Below are 15,628 nucleotides of genomic sequence, written 5' to 3' on the forward strand. Positions count from 1 at the left end.
GGTCCTGAGTGCAGACACACTCCATAGAGATCTATGGACACTGCCGGTCCTGAGTGCAGACACACTGCATAGAGATCTATGGACACTGCTGGTCCTGAGTGCAGACACACTGCATAGAGATCTATGGACACTGCCGGTCCTGAGTGCAGACACACTGCATAGAGATCTATGGACACTGCCGGTCCTGAGTGCAGACACACTGCATAGAGATCTATGGACGCTGCCGGTCCTGAGTGCAGACACACTGCATAGAGATCTATGGACACTGCCGGTCCTGAGTGCAGACACACTGCATAGAGATCTATGGACACTGCCGGTCCTGAGTGCAGACACACTGCATAGAGATCTATGGACACTGCTGGTCCTGAGTGCAGACACACTGCATAGAGATCTATGGACGCTGCCGGTCCTGAGTGCAGACACACTGCATAGAGATCTATGGACACTGCCGGTCCTGAGTGCAGACACACTGCATAGAGATCTATGGACACTGCCGGTCCTGAGTGCAGACACACTGCATAGAGATCTATGGACACTGCCGGTGCTGAGTGCAGACACACTGCATAGAGATCTATGGACACTGCCGGTCCTGAGTGCAGACACACTGCATAGAGATCTATGGACACTGCCGGTCCTGAGTGCAGACACACTGCATAGAGATCTATGGACACTGCCGGTCCTGAGTGCAGACACACTGCATAGAGATCTATGGACACTGCCGCTCCTGAGTGCAGACACACTGCATAGAGATCTATGGACACTGCCGGTCCTGAGTGCAGACACACTGCATAGAGATCTATGGACACTGCCGGTCCTGAGCGCAGACACACTGCATAGAGATCTATGGACACTGCCGGTCCTGAGTGCAGACACACTCCATAGAGATCTATGGACACTGCCGGTCCTGAGTGCAGACACACTGCATAGAGATCTATGGACACTGCCGGTCCTGAGTGCAGACACACTGCATAGAGATCTATGGACACTGCCGGTCCTGAGTGCAGACACACTGCATAGAGATCTATGGACACTGCCGGTCCTGAGTGCAGACACACTGCATAGAGATCTATGGACACTGCCGGTCCTGAGTGCAGACACACTGCATAGAGATCTATGGACACTGCCGGTCCTGAGCGCAGACACACTGCATAGAGATCTATGGACACTGCCGGTCCTGAGTGCAGACACACTGCATAGAGATCTATGGACACTGCCGGTCCTGAGTGCAGACACACTGCATAGAGATCTATGGACACTGCCGGTCCTGAGTGCAGACACACTGCATAGAGATCTATGGCCGGTCCTGAGTGCAGACACACTGCATAGAGATCTATGGACACTGCCGGTCCTGAGTGCAGACACACTGCATAGAGATCTATGGACACTGCCGGTCCTGAGTGCAGACACACTCCATAGAGATCTATGGACACTGCCGGTCCTGAGTGCAGACACACTGCATAGAGATCTATGGACACTGCTGGTCCTGAGTGCAGACACACTGCATAGAGATCTATGGACACTGCCGGTCCTGAGTGCAGACACACTGCATGGAGATCTATGGACACTGCCGGTCCTGAGTGCAGACACACTGCATAGAGATCTATGGACACTGCTGGTCCTGAGTGCAGACACACTGCATAGAGATCTATGGACACTGCCGGTCCTGAGTGCAGACACACTGCATAGAGATCTATGGACGCTGCCGGTCCTGAGTGCAGACACACTGCATAGAGATCTATGGACGCTGCCGGTCCTGAGTGCAGACACACTGCATAGAGATCTATGGACGCTGCCGGTCCTGAGTGCAGACACACTGCATAGAGATCTATGGACACTGCCGGTGCTGAGTGCAGACACACTGCATAGAGATCTATGGACGCTGCCGGTCCTGAGCGCAGACACACTGCATAGAGATCTATGGACGCTGCCGGTCCTGAGTGCAGACACACTGCATAGAGATCTATGGACACTGCCGGTCCTGAGTGCAGACACACTGCATAGAGATCTATGGACGCTGCCGGTCCTGAGTGCAGACACACTGCATAGAGATCTATGGACACTGCCGGTGCTGAGTGCAGACACACTGCATAGAGATCTATGGACACTGCCGGTGCTGAGTGCAGACACACTGCATAGAGATCTATGGACACTGCCGGTCCTGAGTGCAGACACACTGCATAGAGATCTATGGACACTGCCGGTCCTGAGTGCAGACACACTGCATAGAGATCTATGGACGCTGCCGGTCCTGAGCGCAGACACACTGCATAGAGATCTATGGACGCTGCCGGTCCTGAGTGCAGACACACTGCATAGAGATCTATGGACACTGCCGGTCCTGAGTGCAGACACACTTCATAGAGATCTATGGACACTGCCGGTCCTGAGTGCAGACACACTGCATAGAGATCTATGGACACTGCCGGTCCTGAGTGCAGACACACTGCATAGAGATCTATGGACACTGCCGGTCCTGAGTGCAGACACACTGCATAGAGATCTATGGACACTGCCGGTCCTGAGTGAAGACACACTGCATAGAGATCTATGGACACTGCCGGTCCTGAGTGCAGACACACTGCATAGAGATCTATGGACACTGCCGGTCCTGAGTGCAGACACACTGCATAGAGATCTATGGACACTGCCGGTCCTGAGTGCAGACACACTGCATAGAGATCTATGGACACTGCCGGTCCTGAGTGCAGACACACTGCATAGAGATCTATGGACACTGCCGGTCCTGAGTGCAGACACACTGCGGAAATGGAACGACATCGTTCCATTTTAAGTTCAGTTTAAAAATCAAATGAAACGATACGATGTGTTTTGGAATGATAATCGTTCATCGTTAGAGCGTACACATTAATGCGATATCAAGCTGAATGGTCGTTTATTGTGTGATTGGCCCGATAATCAGCTGAAATCCCTGACTGTGTACCCAGCCTTATGAAGAGTGCTTATTTGAATACTGCCCATAGGGTGCACTGGGGGTTTAGCTCTTTTACTTGTATTATATGCATATGACAAAGCCTCCATAAAATGTAGCTAAATAGGCCTGCTAAGGTCATGTACACTACAATCAGTGTGGAATATAGAAAAGCACAGAATAGAAAATAAAAATGGGAATGATGACACAATACAAGACTTTTTGATGAACTTACTTGCTTGGCAATAGTGGAGAACTAAAAGGAAAGAAGGTAATGGGTTTGCAAGGCACTTCTATCCTATTGAAAAGGTTATGTAAAAATATATTGGGTTATACCTTTATTAATTGTATTACGCTAAAAATTCATTTACCCCGAGCACATGAATAAACCCTTGGTCTATAGTAGTGAAATATTAAAACATAGATATAAACATGTGAATAGAAGAAAAATAGTGTTTAAAAAGATCAACCACGAAAATTGGAGCCAGTGAGTAAGATCTTTTGATCAAACAATTATCAGAATCTTAGCATTCATCAATCTATTGTCCTATTGGCCCTCCTTTATTGCTCCTATAAATTTCCAAGATGTCAGTTGGATTTTATGGCATATTGTGATAACGATGGATTGTTAAGCCATATAGTTGTAAATATGCAGACTTATAAATACCATCAGTTTAGCTGTCACCAGTACTCAAAATAACAAGAAGGACTTCCTCATAATCTGCTCCCCAGTATACCTGTATGTAAACATTAGATCTAAGGGATCCAGATTATATCAATCCCTAAATAGGCTGTTAATAACATCTAATAGTACAATTATCAGAGAAAATAACCCACTTCTACCCCACTGCGACTCAGCAAATATATGGTATTTGCTGAGTCGCTGCTAGCGCTCCCCAGCAAATACCATATACTTTTGATTATCGCTTCATACAATAGTGTTTAGATCCATTATGGGGCTATAACATATATATATATATATATATATATATATATATATGCCCAGTCTATACGCTGCGGGTGTATGATAGACAGGGATGTATTTTATGTAGTGAATGAATGGCTACAAATTCACCCTCTATGATGAGACCAGAGTTTGGGGGACTAGTGTCTATAGAGTAGGAGACTGTCCCTTATAAGAAGCACATATTTCCTGCAACGTTGCATGACATTATTTCGTAGATTTTTAAACCCATAACCATTATGATGATATATGAAATAAGATAGTAGAAGTGGGGTATTTTCTCTGATAATTGTACTATTAGATGTTATTAACAGCCTATGTAGGGATTGATATAATCTGGATCCCTTAGATCTAATGTTTACATACAGGTATACTGGGGAGCAGATTATGAGGAAGTTCTTCTTGTTATTTTGAGTACTGGTGACAGCTAAACTGATTGTATTTATAAGTCTGCATACTTACAACTATATGGCTTAACAATCCATCGTTATCACCATATGCCATAAAATTCCACTGACATCTTGGGAATTTATAGGAGCAATAAAGGAGGGACAATAGGAATATAGCTTGATGAATGCTAAAGCTAGGTACACACTACACAGTTTTGGTCCAATAATCGGCTCAATCAGCCGACATACGACCGCTCGTTCAAAAGTCGGGTCAGTGTGTGCAGTGACACGATGGTGGAAAGTCTGCCCAAATTGACGATTGTCGCCTCATTTGGTTGGTCGTACCGTTAAATATTTTCGTTCCAATCTCGTTTCGGCTGTGTAGTGTGTATAAACTTCCGACCGATCCACAACAGTGAGTACGAAATTACAGTCATTGCTCACGACAACATGGCTGTAAAAAGTCGCTAAAGGGACGTCCGCTCTTCCCTTTATCGTCCTAAACAAGGCTGGGTGTGTATGCAGTCCATGGACCGAGCGATCGGAACATCGATCGCATGTAAAATCGCTCAGCATAAAAAGTTGGTCGGAATTTCTGTAGTGTGTACCCAGCTTAAGATTCTGATTATTGTTTGATAAAAAGATCTTACTTACTGGCTCCAATTTTCGTGGTTGATCTTTTTAAACACTATTTTTCTTCTATTTACATGTATATATCTATGTTTTAATATTTCACTACTATAGACCAAGGGTTTATTCATCTGCTCGGGGTAAATTAATTTTTAACGTAAAACAATTAATAAAGGTATAAACCAATGTATTTTAACATAACCTTTCCAATAGGGTAGCAGTGCCTTGCAAACCCATTACCTTCTTTCCTTTTTGTTCTATGATTATAAGTGGGAAGAGCACCCCCTCACCTAAATTTTAATGATATTATAGGAATGAGGATTATCCTAACCTTGTGCGGATGATCTTATCTTTCTCTTTAATAGTGTAGAACTGTTTGATCACTTTTAATGCTGCAGTGTTTGAGTTTAGTAAGCTGAGCAAATACCGGGCTCCAGATTTGGAGGACAAGCAAGAATACATGCACAAACTAATGTCTACGTTGGTTTTACTCTTCATTTCATTAAATACTTCTGTCAGATTGATTAGACCATGGAATCACTAAATGTGGATTGAGGGACCGAACATCATCTGTGCCATGTTTTTTGTGTCATCTTCTCTCTATTCTCTTCTCTTTGCATTTAAATGTAATCTGTTAACTATTGTCTTCTCCACTCATTGGACCCACTCTCTCCTATGTCGTGTAGACATACTTTACATCTCTGAGGGCAGACATTGCTGGGTAACCACCAGGTCCAGAACTTTATACGGTTTCACTCAACGCAAGACAAGGAACGTGAAGGTTATCTAATAGCCGTTGAGCTGAAACTTGAGATCCCTGATACTGTATGTGTCTACTTTAAAAATCAATTGTGTCACCACCATCAGCTACAATTATTATTTCACCACCTTAGGTTTCAATCGTTTTCCGTACCTTAGATTGTAAGCGTATTTGGGCAGGGACCACGTTGTTGTATGTGATTTATTTGATATTATGATTCCCCTTTCAAGAGACAGCACTGTGTGATATAATGGGTGCTCTAAAAAATAAAGGATAATAATAAAATCAGTTGGTAAATTAATGACTCCCATATAGAACTTTGGTTTGGAGTCACCTCCTAATATCCTAAATTTCTAGGGATTTCCTACATTGTATTGATCAGTGGCACAGTATTATTTTTCTTGTTCTATTATATGGGTGCAATTCCTGGGGGTAAGTGTTTCAAGCTGTGAGTTTCCAGCGGGTTCATAAAGTGGAGTTGTAATAAACCCTTCTGGTTATATGTGGTAAATCTATTGATGTTTTTGTTACATTACATTCTCTAGTATTTTTCTCATCTCTATCTCCACATTGTTTTTATGATTCATAGCGCCGTGGGTCAGCATTATATGTCTTTGCCAATTTCTATTGGGAAGTTAGGAATTCGTCCCACACAGACCCACTCTGGCAGCTTCATACCTTTTAGAGCAGCGTTGTTATCTCTATACCTTTCTCTATCATAAAGTGGAGATGTTGCCTATAGCAACCAATCAGATTCTAGTTACCATTTATTAAAAAAATTACAGGTATATTATTATTGGTTGCTACAGGCAAAATCTCCACTTTGCAAACCCGGTGGAAACTCGCAGCTTGGTACATTTACCCCCTGGTATATGTTCTTATTCTGTATGTATGGACATTGCCAATTCTCTTTTCGGTGTACTGACTTTTATTCTCAATATCTTTTCTGGACAGGATCATTCCTCTGTTCTGCGGTTTGTGTGTTATTCTCAGTATCTGTGTACACTGCAGCACACGTAGCTCGCAAGTGCCCTCAAACAATATATTAAACTACGTAGCACATGTTTCATAAGAAACAAGCTGGGTCAGCTCTAGGATTCTTTAAAACTTACTGTGAAAATGTTAAAAATTGTTACACAATATATAAGTGGTATGAACATCTGCACAAACAGTTTTGCAAATCTGCTGATCTGTGGTGACAGATAATTTCTGAGAATGGCTCACCCATCACCCATGCTTGCAGGATACGATTGATTAATTTTGCAATTGTTCATATGAAATCTACCTCACCTGCTTCATTCCTCAATCCTCCACCTAAAGATATGATTACCTATTCCTAGACCTACCCCACCCTCACCCCAATCACAGAAAGCCAACTATTTCTTAATATTGCTGTGTATTATTATTATTATTATTATTTGTAAGGTGCCACAGAGCTGCGTAGCGCCGTACAGTAGGGAAAACAGTACATACATTAAACAGGAACATACAAGGCAGACAAAACAACTGCAGACATGAAATAAAAGGTATGAAGGTCCCTGCTTGTTAGAGAGCTTACATTCTAAGTGGAAGAGGGTACAACTGAAACAAGAGGAGCAAATGTGGATCAGAGTAGAGATTGGGACAGTTGTGAGGGTGCATTAGTGTGAATAGTGTTATAGGGGATTAGGTCACCTCTAAAAAAAGAGATGGGTTTTCAAAGAGCATCTAAAGATTTGAAGGCTGTGGAAAAGTTTGATTGAGCATGGTAGGGAATGGGAATTCCATAAGTAGGGAGCAGCATGGGAGAAGTCTTGTAGGTGGGAGTGAGAGGTGGTTACCAGTAACGAGACAAGGCGCAGGTCAGAGGTAGATCTAAGAGGGTGGGAGGGAGAGTATTTTGATATGAGATTTGAGATGTATGCAGGGGTGTTGTTGAGGGCTTTGTAGGTAAGGGTGAGTAATTTGAATTTGATTCTGGAGGACACAGGGAGCCAGTGTAGGGATTTGCAAAGTGGTGCAGCAGATGTGGAGCTGTGAGTGGGGAAGATCAGTCTTACAGCAGCATTTAGGATGGATTGAAGTGTGGATATATGGGTGTCAGGAATGCCAGATAGCAGGAGGTTGCAGTAGTGAAGACGGGAGATGATGAGAGAATGGATAAGAGTTTTAGCAGCATGTTGAGTAAGTAAAGGGCGTATTCTGGCAATGTTTTTAAGGTGGAGTCGATAGGACTGGGAGAGAGTCTAGATGTAAGGAATAAAGCAGAGGGCAGAGTCAAGTGTGACACCCAGGCAGCGGGCTTAGGAGACTGAGGAAATTGTGGTGTTGCTGACAGTGAGGGAGATTTGAGGGCAGGTGGTGACTTTGGCAGAAGGGAAGATAATAAGCTGTGCTTTGGACAAGTTGAGCTTTAGGTAGCGTTGGGAAATCCATGTGGAGATAGCAGAAAGACAGTTGGTTACACAAGATAGTACAGAAGTGGAGAGGTCAGGGAAAGAGATATAGATTTGGCTGTCATCAGTGTAGAGGTGGTATTGGAGGCCGAATGAGCAAATTAGTGCTCCAAGAGAAGAGATGTAGAATGAAAAAAGTAAAGGGCCAATATTATAAGGAATAACATGGTCCTTTTCAATAAAGGGAAATCAAAAGTTCCTTGGACTGTACAATTCACAGTGCATGGTGCATATACCGCACATAATTATTTTTTTTCTTTCAGATAAAATGAGCTGTGAAAAGAAATGGATTTTTGTACTGCTCTTTGTCATGGCTCTCATGATGTTCTCTTTCTGCTGGTAAGTTTATGAAACTAAATGTTGGAGGACAGTTGTAGGACAAGGTGTTTTGGCAAAGATGCTAAATGTACTGATCCCTTATTTAAGGTAAATAAGTGGACGTCCAATCAGGTTATGGTTTCAAGGCACAAAAAGTTTTATTTTGCAGCTAAAAGTAAGTTCAAAAGTACGACCATTATAGTGCGCAAGCGCGGCCTGTATCAGCATTGAGCATGTTATCCACAAAGCCCCTGCAGTCCAAAGGGCAGAGCTGATTTTTTTTTATGCACGAGATAATAGAGGGGGTTGATTGTTTTACAGGAGTTTCAGTCACAATTTACCTTCAGATCTGTGATCTTCATCTCTCATAACCGTCTGCTGAAAAGATGATGACTCTGCACACTCTACAGAGATCTGCCAACGCTGCTGGTCTTCAGTGCTTACGCACTTCCACATTTGTCCGACATCGTTCCATCGTTGATTGTGATCTTTAGGAAGTTTATAAAACCGAATCAAACAATACGATGTTGCAATATCTGATCAAACGTCCGTTTATTGTGCGGTCTGCGCCATGATTGCATCAGCGTGTACCCAGCTTAAGTTATATCTGGGCCTGATTTCAGAGCAGACACTTGGACAAGCACAGGCACAGTACGGTAAGGGCGTGGAAACGCTTCTGGTCACTTTCCTAGGTCAAAGGCAGGGACTGCCCGATAACACAGTTTACTAAAGGAAAGATCTTAGGTAATTGTTCTTGAGGCTTGTGTCTATCTCAGCGGTAACTGTGTATGGATCAAACTGCTCAGCCACCCCCCAGATACTGGTTAAACAAATATTTCCCCTCTGGTTCCTGACTATAATAAAAGAAAGAAGTATACAGCGTATGCCTCTATAGTTGTAAACACAATTGTGGTTGGCAAGTAAATATTAGGTAGAACTATGCCAGACTTTAGATCATGTAATAAGCAAAATAGCCGACAATAGCAGCTTGAAATAGCCAAAAAGCTACCAATTCAGTATGTTAACATCGGCACAATCCTCGTTCAATTAGAGCTTTTAATAATCTTCTTTAGAGAAAAATACTGTGTTTCTAGCCGGTTCCAATGGTAGCTCCCGTTGACGTTTATTTGACAACGGCCAGAAAGAGCCAGATGAGGTTCCTATTAAGTACTGCTCACAGTTCTATATGCTGCAAACAAAGCAATACACAAAAGTATATTAGAGGTTATAATTACCGCATGGTGGCCACCGCGAAATGGGGATCATTGAGCAGCTGTTTCGGTCTTGCGGTATCTGCAGAAATAAATTCCTTTTACCTGGAACAAACAGCTACTGATGCATTTGCAAATGAATTTCTTAGAGCTGAACGATGGACTTTATTTTTACCTTCAGTTCTTCTGCCAATAAAGAGCGACATAAGCGTACTTAGTATAATGTTATACAAAGTCTGATTTCATACAAAATTAAACAATAATATGAATAAATCAGGTGTGATCGCAACAATGTACGAAATGATAGCAGCTAACCGTAAATGTGTGCGTTTAACACAATTAACAATTGAAAGTATTAATTATTTGACTCTAGGACGTCACACATAAACATGGCATAATCTCTTGCTGCATAGTAATGCTTTGGGGGGCGAAGGGCGGTGGTGTCACATTTTATCCCTCTTTCTGTTGTGATAGATTTAAATGAATTTAACCAGCCATGGAAAAGCAAATTGTCCCTCTTGCTTATAGTGATCAGGTGCAGACTGTGGGCCTGAGGCTGAGTGGAATTTTACAGCAGACCGCGTAGCGTGAGTTGCACAAATATGGCACTGCTCCTGCCCACAAAGAGAATGGATGCATTTGCAGACTTGCTCATCTCTTCCACTTGAGATCCTACGATTGGAGTGGAGGAACAGGAGAGGGGAGGTCTGACGTCGGCTAAATACAGTAAAAGTATGTTGAAACGCGGCTCACACAGACCTGCAGAAACAGGCATATATTCCCGTTAGGGAGCGTGTCTTTCGGACCTGCCAGAAGACAGGTGCAAGTACACGCTGATAATGATGACTTGGAGTAAACCACATGTGTACTGCTCTGCAGATGGGTGGAAATACTCTATTATTGCATTCTTTTTTAATAATCTATGACAATTCTGCACCGGGTGCAGTGTGATTTTCCAATCCCAAGCCTTGATGCAGCAAACACAGCCTCTTCTGAGTACTTCTTGTTCTGGACTATGGAGAAGTTCTTAATTAGAAGCAGAAGCTTTGTAACGATAACAGTAGAATTAATACTAAAGAGCGACACTTATTGTAATGACTGATGAAAAGGAACATTACAGCATTTTTATTTCATGATTTAATTGATACGATTTGTTGTTTCAGGTACAATATGAGAAGTATCACGTGGCATCCTAGTCTTGTATTTCACTGTAACTCACAGTAAGAATTTTTTTTTATTTCTGTCTTCTGATTTGCATATTGCATATGTAATGAGTACGTAATTTGCAATAATTTGACTCTGGGGCTTCCATGACCTCACTGTTTCCTATACAAATGCATTTTAATCTTTCACTTTATTGCCATGGTTAATCTGATGTAAAAATATATTTACTGTCTGTTGGTGTCTAGGGGCTGGTTCATTAGAGTTATACACAATGGGTCGGATTCATTAAGGAAAGTACAGCAATAAAAATGAGTAACTTTGCACCTTGGTAAAACCATGTTGCATTGGAGGGGGAGGCAAATTTAAAATTTAAAATGTGATGGCAGATTTATAGTTGGGGTAGGGCATGTCCTAGATCAACTTTAAATTTCAGTGTACAAATAAAGCTATCAAGTATGTGTGTGCAACATGAAGAACACAGACAGTGTTTAACTTATATACAAAATAATAAACTAATTTGTATTGCAGGAGAAAACTTACCCCTTTTATCCCCTTACTTTCCTTAATGAATCAGGCCCAATGTGCCTTGCACAAAAAAAGAAACGAACATCAGCACGAAGCCTAAAGTAAATCTGAAATAGTAGTGTTTACAAAAAATAAATACAAATACAATTAATTAAAAATATAAAGTCCACCTTCTAATCAAAAAACATATTTTTATTGCCACCAATAATAATGTAAAACAGTATTCTGTCAAATAAAATAAACTAATGAGCTGATATAACATGCAACTTTCACAAGAAAAAAAGGCATATACTTATCCGGACTCCATGGTGCATTTTTAGATCTCGTTGATTTAATAGTAGGGAGTATGATGTGACCCCTTAATAGATTATCCACTCACAACAACTTAGATCCACGATCATATGTAGCGGTGTCTCTTCTGCTTAAGTATGTCGTCAGCGAACAGATTTAGCTTTATCCACAATATAGACGCCACTGATTTAGCTGTTGTGAGGTCTGCTTTCAAAAGGTCCAAAGCACAGTGGAATAATTAGGCAGCTGACACACTGCAAAAGTCCATCAGTGGAACTCCCAAAGTAAGAGCATGTAATCACAATGAGGAAGATCAAACTATCAAATCCTTCACAGTCCAGGAACAAAATAAAACAGAAGAAGTATACCAGTGTGTAACGGTGATATTTACTGACGCGTTCCGTTATAGTTAATACAACTTCATTAGAGGATACTGCATGGACATAATGTGCCTGATTCATTAAGGAACGCAAGTCCATTTACGCAATTAACGTTTGTACATAAATGACATGAACGACGGGCTGTGAATTGAAGGGCGGGACAGGGAGATGAATGGGCACAATATATAGTAAGGGCGTGCCAAGGTTGAGCGCACACAGCAGCATCCGTACATATCGGAATTTATGCTCCTTAAAGAAGCAGGCCCTCGGTGTTCAGTGTAGCTAGCAGCGGAAGTCTCTGTGTATTACGGCAAGCACTGGCAGTCTCTATTCAGTGGAGTCCAGGCAAAATATCTGACAATAGAACCTGTACAAGGAGGCTGTCTACAGGGTCTGTGAAATGGGGCCCTCTAAGGTATAGTTATAAGGACACAGCTCTGGTATAATCATTTGAAGGGGCACAGTTGGTATATTCATAGGCAAAGAAATGGCGAAAACTAAACTGAGACGGCGCTCCGGTCAAATGACTACTGTACTTTTCTAAAAGGAATCCACACTTTTCCCAAAACAATAATAATGAAAAAAATAATTGTTTTATAAACATAGACAACCCATTACATAGTGAATAACTGAATGCTTATATGAAGTTAATGAAGTCCTCAGAATCTTGTTCAATCAACATTGATGGTGTTCCAAACAATACTGAGTGACCAATGTGTACCGTATATGACAAAAACAACAACTAAACAACAACATAGCGTGATTCTGTTTATAGACCCGCTTAATGTTAATAATTCGCTACATAGTGTAAAACATAGATTCCGTTTTTCAGTGAAATATTTTCTTCAATTATCCCCCTATAGGGAGTGCACTAAACACAAATGTGATAGGTGCCGCATATACATATATAGGATGAATTCATTGCTTCTGTGATCTTCTGCCTTCACCAACTCTCACCCATTCAAATTGTATGTTTAAAGAAGAATAAAAGTGTTGTATGCAAATTGTTTAGCAGTTCCTTCCTTATTGGTGTACTGATGCATTCATATCGCTTGTGATGTGAAACCATAAAACTGCAATAAAACATTACCTAGTGTAATATCGTTTAAAAATATTTTAATACACCGAATATAAAACCAAGCATGAAAATGATAATCAAGAAAGACTTCTTGGGCATAATGAAATACAGGTAGATTCCTACCAGATTGGAAAAATGTTAAGCATGACACAGAATGTTCACAAAGTTGTATCCTCCAGATAGTACATCACCATTGGTGGTGGTATATCTTTATACCTTCTGAAGTCTCCAGGCCTTCTTATCCAACCCGTTTGAACATTTTGGTTTAGGTTTTTTTGAATTTTTTATTTTTTTTATACACGGTATACATTGGACACTCAGTGTTAATTGGAACACCTTCAATGTTGATTGAAGAAGAACCTGAGGAGTTTGTTCACTATTTTCATAGGCAAGAACGCTAAGGAGACGTGGGGTTCCGCCGCAATTCCAGCTACAGATGACAGGTGGCAGTGCAATGTTAACACTGAAAACTGCACATTCTTTTTCACTTACTACAAGAGACCTCACTTGTATTCAGCCTCACTCCTACCAATCTTGGCACAGGCAACATTGGAAAACTGTTCCTCTCCTGGTGCTTCAAGAGTCTTGTTTTCTTTGCCTATTAATCGACTTCAGCTTTGTCCATCAGGATTCAACATTCTCCGACCCATCGATATCAGCCTTGTGTTTCACAAATCTACCTTCTCCACTTGCTGTCATTACATTGACCATTCATTTCAAAATGAGAGTTTCCAAAACAGCACTTCTAATCGACCACTGATCAGTATGAATCTTTATGCCAAGGCTTAGGGAGTCAAAACAGATATACCTCCAAAGAGGTGTGCATGGAGATTTACCCTTCCCTAAATAAGTTGCATATCCTATAGCATCCTGTACACACAGTCTAAGCAGCCATTTTCTGAGAATGCAGTCTGTTAATGTTAGGACAAGTATCATAAACTTGTAGAACAGGTAACAGAGGTCTTCACCTATTGCAGCCAGCCAGAGTAGTAGCTCTGAGCTAAAGACCTCCCTTTAGCTCGTCCTCCCTTCTCTCCTCTTGCCTCAACTGGCTCCTCTTGTGCATGGTCTGTTTACCCTCCCTTAGGATGTAAGCTCGTATGAGCAGGGCCCCCTCCCCACCTGCCTCCATACCTGTTCTTCCGTTCCGTCTTTACTGGATATGACTGGCCGGAGTTTCTGAAGTATTGGTACTTTTTTTTCATTGTTCTGTATGGTTTCACCCTGTATAGTCTACTGTTAGTACTGTGTGCGGCGCTGCGGATACCTTGTGGCGCCTAACAAATAAATGATAATAATAATAATAATAGTACAAGTTTATAACCTTACGGTAGAACAGGCAAGGGCCAGGTGGTAGAAACAGCGAAGTCCAAAACGGGTCAAGGTCAAAGGGTACAGCAGGCAGCGGTTGTGAGGTCCAGGCAGAGGTCAGGGCTGGCGGCAAACAGCGTATCCAGGTAACAGGCAGAGGTCAGGGTCATGAGCAATCCAGCAGAGTCCAGTAAGCGAGCCAAGGGTCATACACAGCAGAATCAATCCAAATAGCTAGAGCAGAGGAGCAGAGAACGGAGCAGGTAAGTACAGAGAAACAGGAACTATAACCGGCAGGGAGGCTAAGCCCTCCCTGCCTAATATACAAGGAAGGGCCAATGAAATGGGAGGGGCAAGGAAAATAATCATTCCCTACCTGGGAATGAGTAACTAGCAGCCTGAAGTGCGTGCGCGGTGATGAGAGAAGCGCCCCGACTGTCGTCATGGCGATAACCGGAAGCGATGCCCCGGTCGTCATGACGATGGCAGGGACGCATCTGTGGAGCCAGAGCGAGTTGCGGCGGTGCCTGAGCCGTCGCAACTCGTAACAGTAAATTCAGGGCTGCCACCAGAAATTGTGATGTCCAGTACAAATGTAATAGGCCCCCTTCCTTCCTCCCCATTTTGAAATTATCCGCTACCCAACACTTGGCTCCTTAATCCCAATTCTTTCCAACCACTTCTCCTTCTCTCCAGCCATCCCCCTTCTCTCCAGCCACTTCTTCTTCTCTCCAGCTACTCCCCCATTCTCTCCAGCCAACCCCATCCCCGGATTTATCTAGCCCCTTCCAGTAGTTTACTGTCACACGCCGGTCTCATAGTTAGGTGCCGGCGTTGTGACTTTCCCTTTAAGAACCATAATTCTGCTTGCTTCTGCCTCAGAGACATTACTTTCACAGGTGTTCCTGGCTACTGTGATCTGGACCTCTTCCTGAACCTCATTGGTCCTGGAGCACTATATTAACCTCCCAAGGTTATGGGCTCATTGCCTGTTCTTCGTGTTACTCTGGTTGCATTTGTGTCATGATCTGCCTACAGCGTATGCATTACATGCTGCCTTGCATGGCAGCTCCTGCCTTTTTGTCATTCTATTATTTGTATTTCTATTTTGTGTTCCAGCAGTACCTCTTTTCACCAGAGGTGCTGCTATCGTGCATTATTCTTGTGCTTAAGGAGTTAACCTGTATGTTCACTAATTATCTCATGCACCTGGGTGTGTCTCATTCCCCTTATATATACCTGA

General features: G+C 42.4%; 1 protein-coding gene across 2 annotated transcripts in view; it reads left to right on the forward strand.

Moving 5' to 3' along the window:
- The window catches only part of LOC142101132 (histo-blood group ABO system transferase-like), a 39,730-nt gene that overhangs the window by 7,777 nt on the left and 16,325 nt on the right, over positions 1-15,628 (forward strand). The window contains exons 2-4 of one of the 2 annotated variants that reach the window (XM_075185354.1): positions 8,371-8,446; positions 10,165-10,368; positions 10,800-10,856. In XM_075185354.1, the coding sequence (XP_075041455.1) occupies positions 10,807-10,856 (50 nt within the window). In that variant the 5' untranslated portion in view covers positions 8,371-8,446; positions 10,165-10,368; positions 10,800-10,806. The remainder of the gene's footprint in view (positions 1-8,370; positions 8,447-10,164; positions 10,369-10,799; positions 10,857-15,628) is intronic. The other variant, XM_075185353.1, reaches the window with a different exon arrangement.

The sequence above is a fragment of the Mixophyes fleayi genome, chromosome 9, assembly GCF_038048845.1.
Source record: "Mixophyes fleayi isolate aMixFle1 chromosome 9, aMixFle1.hap1, whole genome shotgun sequence".
Lineage (NCBI taxonomy): Eukaryota > Metazoa > Chordata > Amphibia > Anura > Limnodynastidae > Mixophyes > Mixophyes fleayi.